This window comes from Calonectris borealis, chromosome 3 (assembly GCF_964195595.1).
Source record: "Calonectris borealis chromosome 3, bCalBor7.hap1.2, whole genome shotgun sequence".
NCBI classification, from domain to species: Eukaryota; Metazoa; Chordata; class Aves; order Procellariiformes; family Procellariidae; genus Calonectris; species Calonectris borealis.
In genome coordinates, this window is record NC_134314.1 from 108,001,341 (window position 1) to 108,015,119 (window position 13,779).

The window sequence follows — 13,779 nt, forward strand, 5'->3', positions numbered from 1 at the left end:
CATGAGACCGCAGCAGTATACATCCCAGCAGGTCGGACTCTTCCCATCTAGGGTGGCCTGGTCCCCACCTGAGGCTTTACCGGCTGGCTTCTGGGGCCTCAATAAGGATCCTTTTCCATATATTGCCTTCGTACAAACACATGCTTGGGTACGTAGGATCTGAAAATTCTTTTTTTTACAGGAACGTAGAAGATGAAGATTATGTTTGTTCCTTTTGCTGCTTCTTTATGAACTCTGTGCTAATAAAACTTGGTTCCTTGGTTACTTCAGTGTCATCACCCTTCAGAATACAATAAATACTCAGCCAAGAAGCCTTTCTCTCATATAACTCAACAATTCCTATCAGTTCACCTGGCAGACCTGGCCATTTCCACAGGTATTACGAGGACATGAATCACACTTGCACTGCACAGTACAGAGCCCTAATTTCAAGCTCCTCATCCTCTACACATACACGTAACAACACATTATAAGATAGTCAGTGTGGAGGGGAACGTAATGCCTATATCCTATGTTCAGTTGATGGAACACCAGTATTAGCATCTTTCACAAAGGAAAATGTTTCTTAATAGTTATGAGTTTGTAAAAAACAACAAAGAAAAAGAAAATAAATCAGTGGTGTTCAAAAAAAAGTAACTGTTAGTTGTGCATTTTTAAACTCTAAAGACACTATACTGTTTAGAGAATTTACCGATTTATTTGTTAGCCAAAAAGATCTCAAGACAAAAAGTGGTATTTCTAGTGCAATATCAAATAGGGAAATGCATGGGGGAAGGGGGAGTGGATGGCCAACTGGAAGAAGAGGAGGCAAAGGAAATTACTTCTGCACTTTAAATATCAAAAAAAGGATTTTTCTATTCTATACTTAGATTTCAATTTATAGTAATGTAAAAAAAAAAAAGTATTTTAATTCTAAAATTGCAAAACAAAAATTCCCATTAAATTGTCCAGTATTGTAAGTAGGATGGAATTAAAACTGTTGGACCCAACCACTCATATCCAGTTGAGAGCTTGAAGAAAAAATTAAGAGGTTTGTAAAAGGAAGGAAGTAGCAAACCCAGTTGCTTTAAAATAAGCCCTGTCAAAACACCTCAGTCTAGAACAGTTGCTTAACGTGAATTTATTTCTAATGACACTCTTCAGAAATGTAAGCAGAACAGGAAACATTAATAGAGTAACTTTTCATTTATCGTGAAGATCAGCTTAACAATATCCTAATGATACACTCCTACAACAAATGGTGCCGGCATTGTGAAGGGAGACTTAGTGCATATTATAATTGTACTGCAACAAGTGAGAAAAACTTTGAGGCCATTCAATTTGTGTTTTGAAAGTGAAGATATGCTTTGAGAAACTTTTCTGATTACTCATTCCCACAGCAAAACAACAGCACCGATAGCAATACCAGAATAGAAAGTTTAGGGGAAACAACTAAGGGAGCACTAATACATAAAGTAACTCCTATTAAGCCTGACAGTAGACATGACTTAAAGTAACGAAGATACAAGATGCTTATTTTAAACTCTGAAGTTGCCAGCAAATGTATTTCTTGAAAGCCTACAGCAAGAATTATTTAAAATATTGTATTCTTAGCCAATAATTTCCAAATTCTTTTCAATCTTAACCTTTCTCAATTACTTAACCTTCACAATCACTTAAAACAGATATGTTTTATTCTGAAAAGACACCTAACAATTAAGCAACTTCTTCTCGACCATTCAGCAAGTCAATATTCAAGCTAGGAACATACCCCAGGGCTCATGGCTCCAAGCTCCTTGTTCTACCCCTAGGCCATCACCCCTGGGTAATTCTGTGCCAGCTACAATAGCAAGGTAAGCCTTTCAATGTGCACACAGTGAGAAGCACTTTTCACCTTCTACAAAGTGTGAAATGAATTAAATAATTAAGTTTTAAATGAAAAGCTGCTTCTCTGGTCTAGCTTTGACAAACACCATCTTGCTGAAAATTGCAATCACTGACACCTGCTGTATGAGCCTAAAAGAAACAGTGTAAAACTAGTTTCAAGCCTATTTTAGTAAGAGTTTAACATTAGCTGATTCCTAAATGGAAACAGAAGGTGATTTACAATCACTTATTGTACACAGAGCTTCCTTGTTACTGGAGTAACAAATTACGGAGCCCATTTTGCAGTTCCAGTCAGCTGAGCTCCTACAGGAGCATCACGCCAAATTCACACTCATCCTCAACAATCCTGCCGTTCCCAGCACAGCAACCTGTGAAACATTGATCTTAATGCCAAAGTCTTTAGTTTCAAAATGCACTTCACAACAGATATGGGATGAAACACACCCCAAATAATCTTTCTCCTATAAATTATAAGTTAAAAAGTGCAATTTTTATTTAAACTACAAAAAATTGATGACGAGTTTGCAGCACTAAAGAGCTAGGAGTTCTTTTAGCAAGAGACCCATAATAAGGAAATATTTATACTCATTATTCATATGGGAGTGCTTGCAGCACTGTGGTCTCATTTACAGCAGATCGTTTTAGCTTTCTTCATCACTTGCTTCTAGTTTTGTTTCTTCCTTTTCTCATGAGTGGTTGACTTTATGATCAGTAATGGTCTTTTTAGGACTTTGAAAAGCAGATGCTGGTGACTGCATAGACACCTGACAGGAAAGAATCAAGAGAGCTTCAAAATAAGTCAAGGCTTGGGTATTTGACAGGCATCACAGGATAATCCAGACCTGGAAAGGGTCAGAATGCTTAGAAGCAGAATGGAGGTGGAGGAGGGAGAGAGAGGCTGTTGGGAAGCCGGCTAAGACAACCAGACAGATAAAAGCACCTGACAGGGATGTCCGAAGAAGCCAGCACTCACTGCCAGCTGGACATATCGATGTTTTAATGCTATTTTAACCCCTCTTTCTTTAATTGCTTTTTCCTCCTTGTTTATAAGCAAGAAGCCCTTGAGCCTGTGTGGTGTCACCTACACCAGTCATCAGGGATAAGACTGAAATGCCAAATCCAGCTGGACTTGCTGGAATAGACGAGCTGTATTCCAGGGCTTAGTTGAAGGCTGAGGAAATCAAACTATACCACCTGAGAGAAGGAAAAGCAGACTGTCTTATTCCCAATGGAGTGCTACTAGGAAAAAAAAGGGGGGAGGAAAACCAGCAAGTGATCTTAGCACCGTAATACCACAAACCAGCTTACAAGACTAGGGAGGCGTGGAAGACTATCGGTTTCTATTTATGTGTAGTTATCAAGTGTCTGCCTACACTGACTGGTGAAACTACCACCCTTTAAATATTGGTTTTTATCTCTGGAAGTGAACGAACCTACGCAGCAAGTAGACTTCCTAATACATAGAGTCTGTAGCTACAGTTTCCTCCATTTGTGGAAGATATTCTGTGATTGCACTGTGTAGCCAAATTTAATGAACACGTCAATAAAGCAGAGATCCTTGATTTCAAGGTAGACAATGTAGTATGCCTTTCCTTTCCGAGGAGCCCTGCCAGATACATTTAAAGATTAATATTATAGAACAGCCTTCAGGGAGAAATTTTGTCTGCCTTCCCCCACCTAACCCTCAGCATATTTAAAGTGCCATGAATAAAATACTACATGCATCTGGCAGCTAACGTGGAACTTCAGGGCAGAAATTATGGCTCCATAAAAAGTTGGGATGTCTGGCTGATTCTGGAAATGCTAAGGAGTTTCTGAAAGGTACACAGGTGATAGAGCAGGTGTAAAACAATGATTTACTGTGACAGTCCTGTGCATCAAGCAGAAACAGAAGACATAAAAGAAACAGATTACAAGTTGTTGTTCTGTTGCTTTCTTGAAAAACTATGAACAGTGGAGAAGGCATCTATTTCAATCACAGCCAAGATCAAAGAAGATTTCTGCAACGCAAAAAAGGAGCAGTCACTTAGAAATATAATGGTATTTGTCTTCTTCAAACAATGTCTTCAACTTGGAGACTGTTCTCTAGGCCCCCTATCCCTCATAACGAGAGCTGTAAAAAGCCCACTTTTTGTATCATTCTGTCTCAAAATGTGGTCTGGTTTTCTTTCTGTTTCACTTTGCAATACACCTGCTGGAATTAAGTGATTAGATGATTATTAAAAAGTACGTCCACAGAAGAACATGACTTGTCTGCCTAGTATTTCATGTCACTGTGCTTTTTCTGAATTCAATTCTTTTCCATGCCTCTTCAGCTGTAGGTAAAGGTGTACAGATGAATTTCAGCATTCTCCAACAGCACAAAAATCCAGATATTCCAAGTCACCTATGAGCAGCTCCTTAAAGTGTTCAACATCCACACTCGTAAAGGGTGGCCGGACATGTATAATTTCTGCGATCTCAGGGGATGAACGAATTAACTGTCTACAGTGCAGAAACACATAGAATTATTGAATAACCTTTTTTAAAGAAAACTATCCTTCTAAACTTCTTCACGCTTGCTTTCTAAACTTACTCACCCCCAAGGTGAAAGACTATCAGCCTATTTCATCCTTTGGCCATCAGGCTAAAGGTGTCACCGACGTAAAGGTGTTGCCCAAGTAAACATGCTTACAAATATTGTTGTCTGCTGCTATTTGAGCATTTACTGCTGGTTGTCATTCCTGAGTTGCAAAAAGTATTGCTCCAGGCAGTGAATATCTTCTGAAACGCCGCCCTCGTCAGAGCTATTAAAAACAAGGCTATCAATGCGTATTATGTTAACATTAACTCAGTTAACTTGGATGACCTCTTCGGCAGTTGAGCAATATTTAGTTTATTCTCCCTCCTGCCTGCAAGCTGAGTAGGTGTAAATATGGAACAGAATCCTGGTATCTACCTCTCTTAATTTCTTAATATCACAGCTTGTGAGTTGTTTTACAGCTTGCTTGTATTGCTGCCCTCTGCTCGCTCTACAGGATTTTTATCTGTTGGAGATCTGCTGCATCAACATTATCTTCCCTGCGGATACGCATCAGTCTGTCATGTTGGAATTTATCTAAAGCCTTCTCAATGTCAACAAAGAAACACAGAGAGAAATCCATTCGTACTAACGTACAATATTTCAGGCTTAGGATTGCTTACTTTATTCTGACTCCTGAACATAAAATGATTATAGGTTGACTTGTATCTTTTTTCTCAGTGTATTGCTGTACGTTCCATCAAGAATTTAAAATATTTTAAGGGCATAATTTGTCAAATGTATAGCTCGGTGTCATTCACTGTTTATGGCACTAGCAATTGTTATATAAGAATGACGATTTTTGAAGCTTTCCTTCCAAGTATCCTGCATGTAATTGGTTAGAAAGTTTCAGCTACTTTGGTTTGAAATATTAAGCGGCTATGGCATTTCACCTGTAATATCACCCTCCTCCAGTGCTCTTTCGTGCTCTTTACTTTCTAGGTTCTATGTCAGAATTATCAGACTCTCTCTATGGGTGTCTGTCCTCAGGTTTACGAGAAGAATAATTTTAAAGCTCTGTCGTGTGTTCTTGGCTGTCTTTCCAGAACATTTTTTTATGTGTAGCATACTTAGCTGGTTTTAATTTTCATGTGATTTTATTCTACAGAAATTTCCTGGTGCTCTAGGTAGGGGGTTTTTTGGGTTCCCTTGCACTTCTTCCAGTTTGTTGTGCAATTTTCTTAATTCCTTCCTTCTCCTGTGTTTCTCTCATAGTTTCCATAACTTTCAGGATCCCTTCTGTAATCAATTGTTAGCTTAGTGTTATATCTTTTCACCACCCCCTACAATGAGGTGGCTTTATATACCAGAGTTCTGAAACGCCTTCAATTTTCCGCTTTTTCCTCTCTTCTACTCATTGACTCTCCCCTTTGAAGTCTACTCCTCATGTTTATTTTGTATCTACCTAGAAAAATTTGAAATATTTTCTATTTAACATTCTTTCAAGCTTAACCTCAGCTAGAGAATCTGTTGATTCTTGCATGTAGACTGAAGTTTTGATATTGCAGCGTATCTGATTTCCTGCAGGACCAGCTTTTGTGTTCAGCTGGGATGATGCTGAAACCAGACATTCCAGGTAACAGGATCATGTCCATTTGCAAATTCAATCAACCTGTTCTCCCTTTTACTCTTAAATACAAAGCCAGAAATTTCCAATTACACTATCCATACAGCTGCTTTATATTCTAGCATTAGGACTAAGATCAAATTCTCCCAGCCTTTCCTCTCTTTGCCTGCTTTCCCCCCAGTTCTTACATCTTCTTGGAAATCTTCCAAAGGGCATGAAAGATTAAAATACAGAGTCCAGATGGCAAGGTGTGTAATCATATGCAGATCACGTTCCCAAAGTACTAATGGACAGGCTTTTTTTTTTTTTTTAATTTCTCCAAATCCTGTGTAATGTCTTTATTCACCTTAAAGTATCGTATCATAAACATTTCATAGTTCTATACATTTCATTTCACAGAGTTCCATACCAGCATGTTTTCAAGTGTTTCCCCCAGTGTTTCTGGAAGCCATCTGATTTTACAATTAATGTCTATACCCCATGCGGTAATCTTCAATTTAAGGGTCCCCCCCATCTTTTGCATATCTGATTTTACAGAAGGCAATCACTAACTCACATTAATTTCAACAGATGGATGATTAACCCAAAATTGGTAAGTTAAAAACCACATAAATAAGTAAATTAACATTTTCCTTAGATTTCCATATATCCTTGGAAGTGTCTAACAAGTTTCAGTACAAAAGAAATTTAAAAAACTTCTGCATAATTATGGAATTCCACCAGAAAAAAGGATATTAAGAAAGTTAAAGATGTAAATCAAGGAATTAAAGGAGAAAAAATTTCAGTGTTACGATGTTTCATCTTATCCTCTAAATGACTGTAAAATTTTCTAGCACTGGTAAAACAACACCATTTCCTCTACCGTCATTCTCAGATATAGCTGAACCATTTCAACTGAAGCTTCCCAAATGATTCAGCTTGAGGCAGACACTCAAAAATCAATCTGAATGTTTTAAATTTGGCAAAGGTACAAGCATTTAAGAAGAGAATCTCATACCAGTAAATACTTGGCAATCTGAACTAGAGGCATCTTTATTTGCCTGAGCTATAACAACGTCCCTGATCAGGTCCAAGCAGCTGTTTCTGAGAAGCCACCGCACAGCGTTGCAGTGTTGGCTGCACTTCAGTAACAGGTAACGCAGTTTTTATACACTGCTGTGAATAAAGCCACAGTGATTTTAATTATCAGAAAAATCTTCTTCCCTATCAGCAAAAATTAGTCTGTCACCAGACTAATGGTGGAAGCTCTGCGCTTCACAAGATTGAGAACAAGACTGGACGGAGCATTGGAAATCATGCTGTAGGATGGGAGCTGAACGGTCCCTGGTGTAACTATTTATTTAAATGGAGCTACAAACCCTTCATTCAGAATTTATTTGGCCTAACAAAGAGGGAAAAATTCATGAGATTCACATATAGCATTTGTGTGATACACACACATTTAAGAAATTCCTTCTGTGAAGGCTTCAAGAAGAACATATATCAAAATGAGAAAGCTGTAAGCAGCATTTTTTATAGCAGAATAAAAGCTCTAAAATAGTTTACTATAACTTCCTAACAACCATTTGCTTTCAATCATTACCATATTAAAATACTGAGCAGGAAATGTCAGTAGAATAAATTTTGAATTGATCATGGAAATAAATAAATGGAATTAATTTATTATTTGCAGATTTCCTCTGTGAAAAATACTGCTTGGCGAGATTATACCTCACATGTAAAAGGAATACTGAAAAATGAGCTTGACACCGGTATGCATGGTGCAGAATAAAAAATACACAGGGAGGGAGTTTTGTCCGCTGATTAAGAGTAGTAGATTGTAACAAGATTCCTAGAGACTGGCACTCCTTGCATAAAGCACTTGAACAAACACTTTCAAACGAGGGCATCTCAGGTTGATTTACCCTATCTGGATTTAATTTTGAAGTTCGCTGCATACCAGCTGAAGCGTCCCTACAATGGAGTTCACAAGGGGGGTTGTCCGGGGTGATCTTTTAGTGCTGCTGCTCTCTCTTCTGCCCCAACAGAAGCAGGAGCAGCCCCAAAGCTGAGGAGGAGAACCTGCTCGTGCAAGCGTTATGCTCTAGACTTCGGTCTCCTGTGGTTCACTCAACACGTGCACAGATGGGACGCCAACATGAAATCACCACGGAAAGTTTTAACATTTAAAGAGAGCAATAAGAAAGCGATTAAAAGGGAGGCTGGATCTAAATCAAAACTCAGGAGGCCTCCCAGATGGCCTTGACCCAGCGCCTGGCACACACTGATCCCCCCATCACAGATCATCATAGTTGACTGGGGAGGATAACTTGTGACATGTTATTTAAAATGTAGAACTGTCAGGGCAGCAGTCCTTACCTCATGTTTTAAATTATCAAGGAAAAAGAGCCTCTCCGTGACATTATAATACAAGCAATAAACAAAGAGCACATGAGTTTTCTCGGGTATTTTGATAGGACACAACTTTTTCTGCTTCATACACTTGAGTTTCTGTATTTTAATGCTCTTATCTTCCTAACTGGAGAATTGTCATTTTTATCAAAACAGTTATACTGTTTGGATTAAGCCTAAGAAGGCTCTTCTGATTTTTTAATGTGTTTTCCATGTTATAAACAACAACAAACAAACCTTCCAAAAATGGCTTACATAGAGCTGATTTGGGATTAATCTTTTAGGGTGTGCTTAAAAAAAAAAAAACAAACCCAACCATCTGGTTATGTCATTCCAAAATTGCAAAGGCATTTATGAACTTTGGAACTTGAGTTGTGAGTTAAAAATAAAGATAATTTTATTATTTTTGTGCAGTATATCACGTCGGTGATGCTGTTGGCAAATTTTTGCACTTCCAGAATGCTTAGCATTTAGCTCAGTGACATAAGAATCACATATGAATTCCTATAATTGCTTTTAGCTAAATTCTACATATAGATAGCTTCCTTACAGGCTTGAAATAGAGCAAAAATGTAGTCCTTTTAGGGAATGAAATGCAGAGGATGTATTTGGATTCTGATGACTTCCTAGGATGTTTCATTCAAGATGCAGTATGAAGATGGAGGAAGGTAGTTCACAAGGTTTTGACAGTGTATGGAGCAATCCATTCTGTATCTTTGTTTTAAACGTATGGGATGCAAATATAAATGCACTACAATATCCTCCATTCCAGCACTGCAGCTACAGTCACAGATTATTCCTTTTGGCTTGGTACAATTTACCTCTATTTCACACTGAATGGTTTTTATGTTCCTAATCAATAAATTAGCTCAGTCATTTCAGTTGCAAATCCTTCTTTAAGGTTAACTACTATGAAAGACAACAAATATTCAAGCGTGCAGCATCATGTAGCACTGAATAATATTTGCAGCTGGCACAAGCCAAACTAGGAGTTTCTATGGAGTATGTTTTAGTTTATCACGGAAATCTACCCATACCTATAGAAATTCTGACCATCTGCCTATGAATGTGAATTCCATAACTTCCTCAGAATTTTTATTAGAAAAGCTGCAAAGAATTTACATTTTAAGGGCAAAGCAATCATTGTTAAGAGCTTCCCCTCTTGCACTTCAGACACTGAGAGAGTAAACATTAGTTAGGGAACACCAAGAGCTAACGGTGCAGTGAACCACAATAGGTTGCACACAAGAAAACCCAGATACGCTCTCCATGGTCTGCAGAAACATTACATAGAGCATAACCGTGATTACAGCCCTGAGTTAAAATCATATAGAGCATGCTGATTTTGCAAAGTTGAAAGAAAAACAAACAAGAAGACATTTACCTTCCACATCAAGGCACCTAGGTGGGCTATCTGACCAGATAAGGTTATACATGCACTCAAGGAACTCTGCCCCTTCTAGTTTATATCCAGGAAAGCATTGATAATACACCACTGTTCCTACGGGGAAGGAGGACTCGAACTCAGATATGTTAATGTAACTATGAGGAAGAACCAATGGCCTCAGGCAACCTGCAAATTAAGAAGAGGGAGGTATCTTTTATTACAAGGTGCTTATCTCCGTCATCTTGACACATGTTGGTTATAATTCCTAAATTGAGCAGTGTGGTATTTTTCACCACCTCTACTATGAATGGCATGCCTGCATGATCTCCCTCAGATACACATGCCTCATTATCCTGTTTCAAACCCTTTTATTGTTTAGCCCACATGCTTTGCTAGCGTGGGATTCACTCTCAACAAATCCAGGAAAGGTTTACTAAAAATGACAGCATTTTGTTTCACAAACATTCACTGGTTTAGCAGATGGCAATTTCTTTTTGAGGTAGAATCTTTAATTAAATAAAGATTGTCATTTATATAAACCATGAGTTTTATTCCTCCTCTGACAGGCATGTAAACCATCTTTAATATTAAAACTGCTCCCGTGACAAAGTGCACACAACTGTAAAAGATTTGCAGACAGAATTAATGATTTTGAAATTCTGGTTTGAGAAAGTCTAAAGGGATGTGACTTCCTATGAGCAGTCCCATGATAAACACTGAACGAGGTCTCAGATTAGGTTATCGAAAAGTTAAGGTACCCGTTATCACCAGAAATTGTAAATGTAGTCAGAGACTACGTTCTACTTCTGGAATTACTTCTGAGGGATTTGTACCATGAATGATACTGAGCTGTGACAGTTAAATGGTCACCAACCATATTTGGTGCAAGAAAGAGCTGTGAATTTAATAGATGACATGACTTTATAACATGACATTCACAGAAGTTCAGAGTCTGTTTTGAGCTGGTATTTAGGTAAGAGTTTGTACTAGAGAAAAAAAATAATTCCTCATGGCCTTAGAAATGACCCTCTGGGTAATACTTCATACTGTTGATTTTTTAATTTGCAGTAATGTGGAGGAAAGTTGGTTAGTAATCAGGGAATGAAAAAGAAAATTATAAAGTTATGAGACTAATAGGAGCTGCATTATGGCAATCCATAAATAGGTCTCTTGCCACTACTAGGAATTTGTGAAGGATGTTCATAGGGCTCTCATAATTTTGAGCCTGAGGGGGAAACTAAAATCAGTCTCAGAACTTCTTGTAAGATACTGGCATCTAAAAGGCAAAGTCTCGGCAGCACTTCAACTGGTTATTTCCTTCCAATGGTCTTTTGAGGGAGAGGGACGAAAGCAAAACAAAGCAACAGAAAAAGCTTGAAAGCTCTTTAGAGCACATTGTACTACCAGAGCAATGGTTTTGATAGCTGTTTTACTAGCTGGTTATCTCCCTGCTCAAATAAAGCATTAAGCATCCTATTATGGGCCACTGCTCATACCCTTGATCAAGTACGCCCCACACATAACACGCCGGTTCCTGCAAACTGGGCAGCCCACTGAGCAGGACAAGATAAGCAGCCTCCAGTGGGACAGAAAAAGGGAGCGCAGACTGCCCGAGCAAGACCGAGCTTACTCTCCTCTGAACTGTATCAGGGAAAATTTTGTCCTGCTGGCTTAGAATTTTAATGCTCATTGGGAGCAGGACAGAGATTTACTTTAATTGTATGAAAGCCAAATGTTTGTGAAAATCCCTAGGTCTCCAAACACCTCAAGCTGCTTGAAAACTTCATTTTGACATTTTTTTGCTAAGTAATTCACATCATTCCAGATCAGTAATTATCATTGTTATCTCGTGGCAAAAATAGTTTGAGGTTGGATTATATGCTGTACAATCCCTTCCCAGTGCACTGCCAGAAAAAAGGCATCTTCGTGTCATGAGACTCCCCTGCCTGTTGAAATCAAAGGGCCATTGAAATGTAATTGACAGTCTACCTAGTGCAAGTAGACAAGTGCCTTTGATATTACGAGTGCTTGACATAGCAAAAAGAAAATTCTGGAGTCACTTTTGGAAGAGGTTTATAGAATTTGGCAAAAATGGCAGATACTTGAATCTGAATTGCCTATTCTCTACCTGTTTGATAGTTACAGCACTTTGCTCTTGTGCAATTGATTTAATAACTTTTATTAGCACTGCTTTTATTTCTAAAAGCGGTTAATATTGAATATTGAGTAGCAGCAATTGATTGTGTTTGATAGTATAAATACAGCAACAGAAGAAAGTAACATGCCAAGGGGTACTGGGAATACTTTTGCTTACCCAGTTAATACTGGCTCTCACAAAATTTCCGCCTGGATCTTTGGCAATACAGTACCTACAAATTAATCTTAGGAGCATTCATCTCACCTAACTGCAAGAGTCTTAATCTACCTTAATTAGATGTAAGGTGCACCCAAAAATGGGCTGTATACTTCTTACTGCCACACACCATGCCATTGCTGATACAATACCCCAAAACTAGTGCCCACTTTTTTATGGGTTTGTGAAAACTCCCCTTTCTGTTGGCCCGCTTCAGATACACTGAGCTAGCCCTGTAATGTGCCTAAAATTCTGCCTTTACCATACTCTATGACAAGACCTTGAGACATAGTTTGATGTGCCCCAAACTGAGGGTCCTAGCCGTGGAGACCCATACAAAGTAAGCTCCTGTAAGTTTGGACTCTGGTGCCCATCGATCTCATCACTTTACAGCAGAAATGGCAAGCCCTGACTTTCATGTCTCACCCTGCCACTGTCCCAGCTCCCCGAAGTGTCCCAGCTCCCCGAAGCGTCCCAGCTCCCCTGCCTGCCTGCCCCGACGCTGCAGGTTGATGTAACCCTGTAAGTGCCTACAGAGAACTGTCAGGTTTAGGAGACAACAAATGGACTAACCCAGTCTTCTCCTTAGCACAGATAGTTAAAATCTCTCGATGCTGTTCAGCTGGTCAAGCTTGTTACCAAGACGTGAATTGGTTAAAACCAAGTCAATTGTACTAACACATGCGTGTTAGAAAAGTAAAGGTAATAGCAGCCCAGGGTTATTGAATTTCCATTCACTAAAGCTGGCTTACCCCAGCCATTTCTTGCAGTCGAAGCGAAGCTGAGATCCCGTGCTACCAATACTACTAGTTCTATGGCTAATGGCTCTTCTGGCCAAAATCATTCCTCTGCACATCCTGAATTTTCGGTCAATACGTATGGGTTTAATGGACTGTGAACCTGATCAACAAGTCTGCTGAAAACTCCGATAGAAGAACGGGTTCCAGCTTCTCTCCTCTACCCCTGCCCACTGCACCAGGCAAAGAAAGATAAATTGTAGTCAGAAGCTTAAATCTTTCCAGAAATTGGTGCAAAAATGTCAGTTGCCCGTCAGATCTTTTGCCGAACTTCTGGCTGATTTAACCCTGATTTTTTTAAAAATTCAATGTATCTGTGTCAGATTTTAGACTAGCAAACAAAAAGCAACATTTAAAGTAGTATTTGAATTATGGACATGTTCAGAAAGTGGCGTCTTCTTTCCTGCAGTGAGCAACAGGGAAGAGAAATCGAAAAATCTTAGCAGCAGCACTATTCAAATATGGGACTTTTATCAGATCACTGACATCCTTACAACTGTAGAAAAAAATATTGGCAAACTATCACAAGGTGCATGAGCTATAAAACAGGATGTGCTGGTGTACTAAACCTTGACAAATGGGCAGATTATCCCATGTTCCATCGTCTTGACATACTGAAACCATGATGTCTAAGTCAGGGTAACGGATCTGGAATCCTTCATGACAGCTGATTATTAACTTATCGCCAGTCCTGTATGTCTTGTTATGAATCTCTGCATCTTCAACATGTGGAACAAGGCAATCTGTGACTTCATGAAAAAAAAAAATAGTAACTTAATTAAAAAAACATGGCTAGCTATTCAATAATCAAGCTCTTAAGCAAAAGTTATCAATTAATGTAAGTGCTCTGCTTAAACA

General features: G+C 38.7%; 1 protein-coding gene across 1 annotated transcript in view; it reads right to left on the minus strand.

Moving 5' to 3' along the window:
- Nucleotides 1–13,779, minus strand: part of SUSD4 (sushi domain containing 4) — a 77,174-nt gene that overhangs the window by 9,524 nt on the left and 53,871 nt on the right. The window contains exons 4-5 of the mRNA XM_075147931.1: nt 13,491–13,670; nt 9,769–9,957 (exon numbers count right to left, since the gene is read on the minus strand). Coding sequence (XP_075004032.1) covers nt 9,769–9,957; nt 13,491–13,670 — 369 coding nt within the window. The remainder of the gene's footprint in view (nt 1–9,768; nt 9,958–13,490; nt 13,671–13,779) is intronic.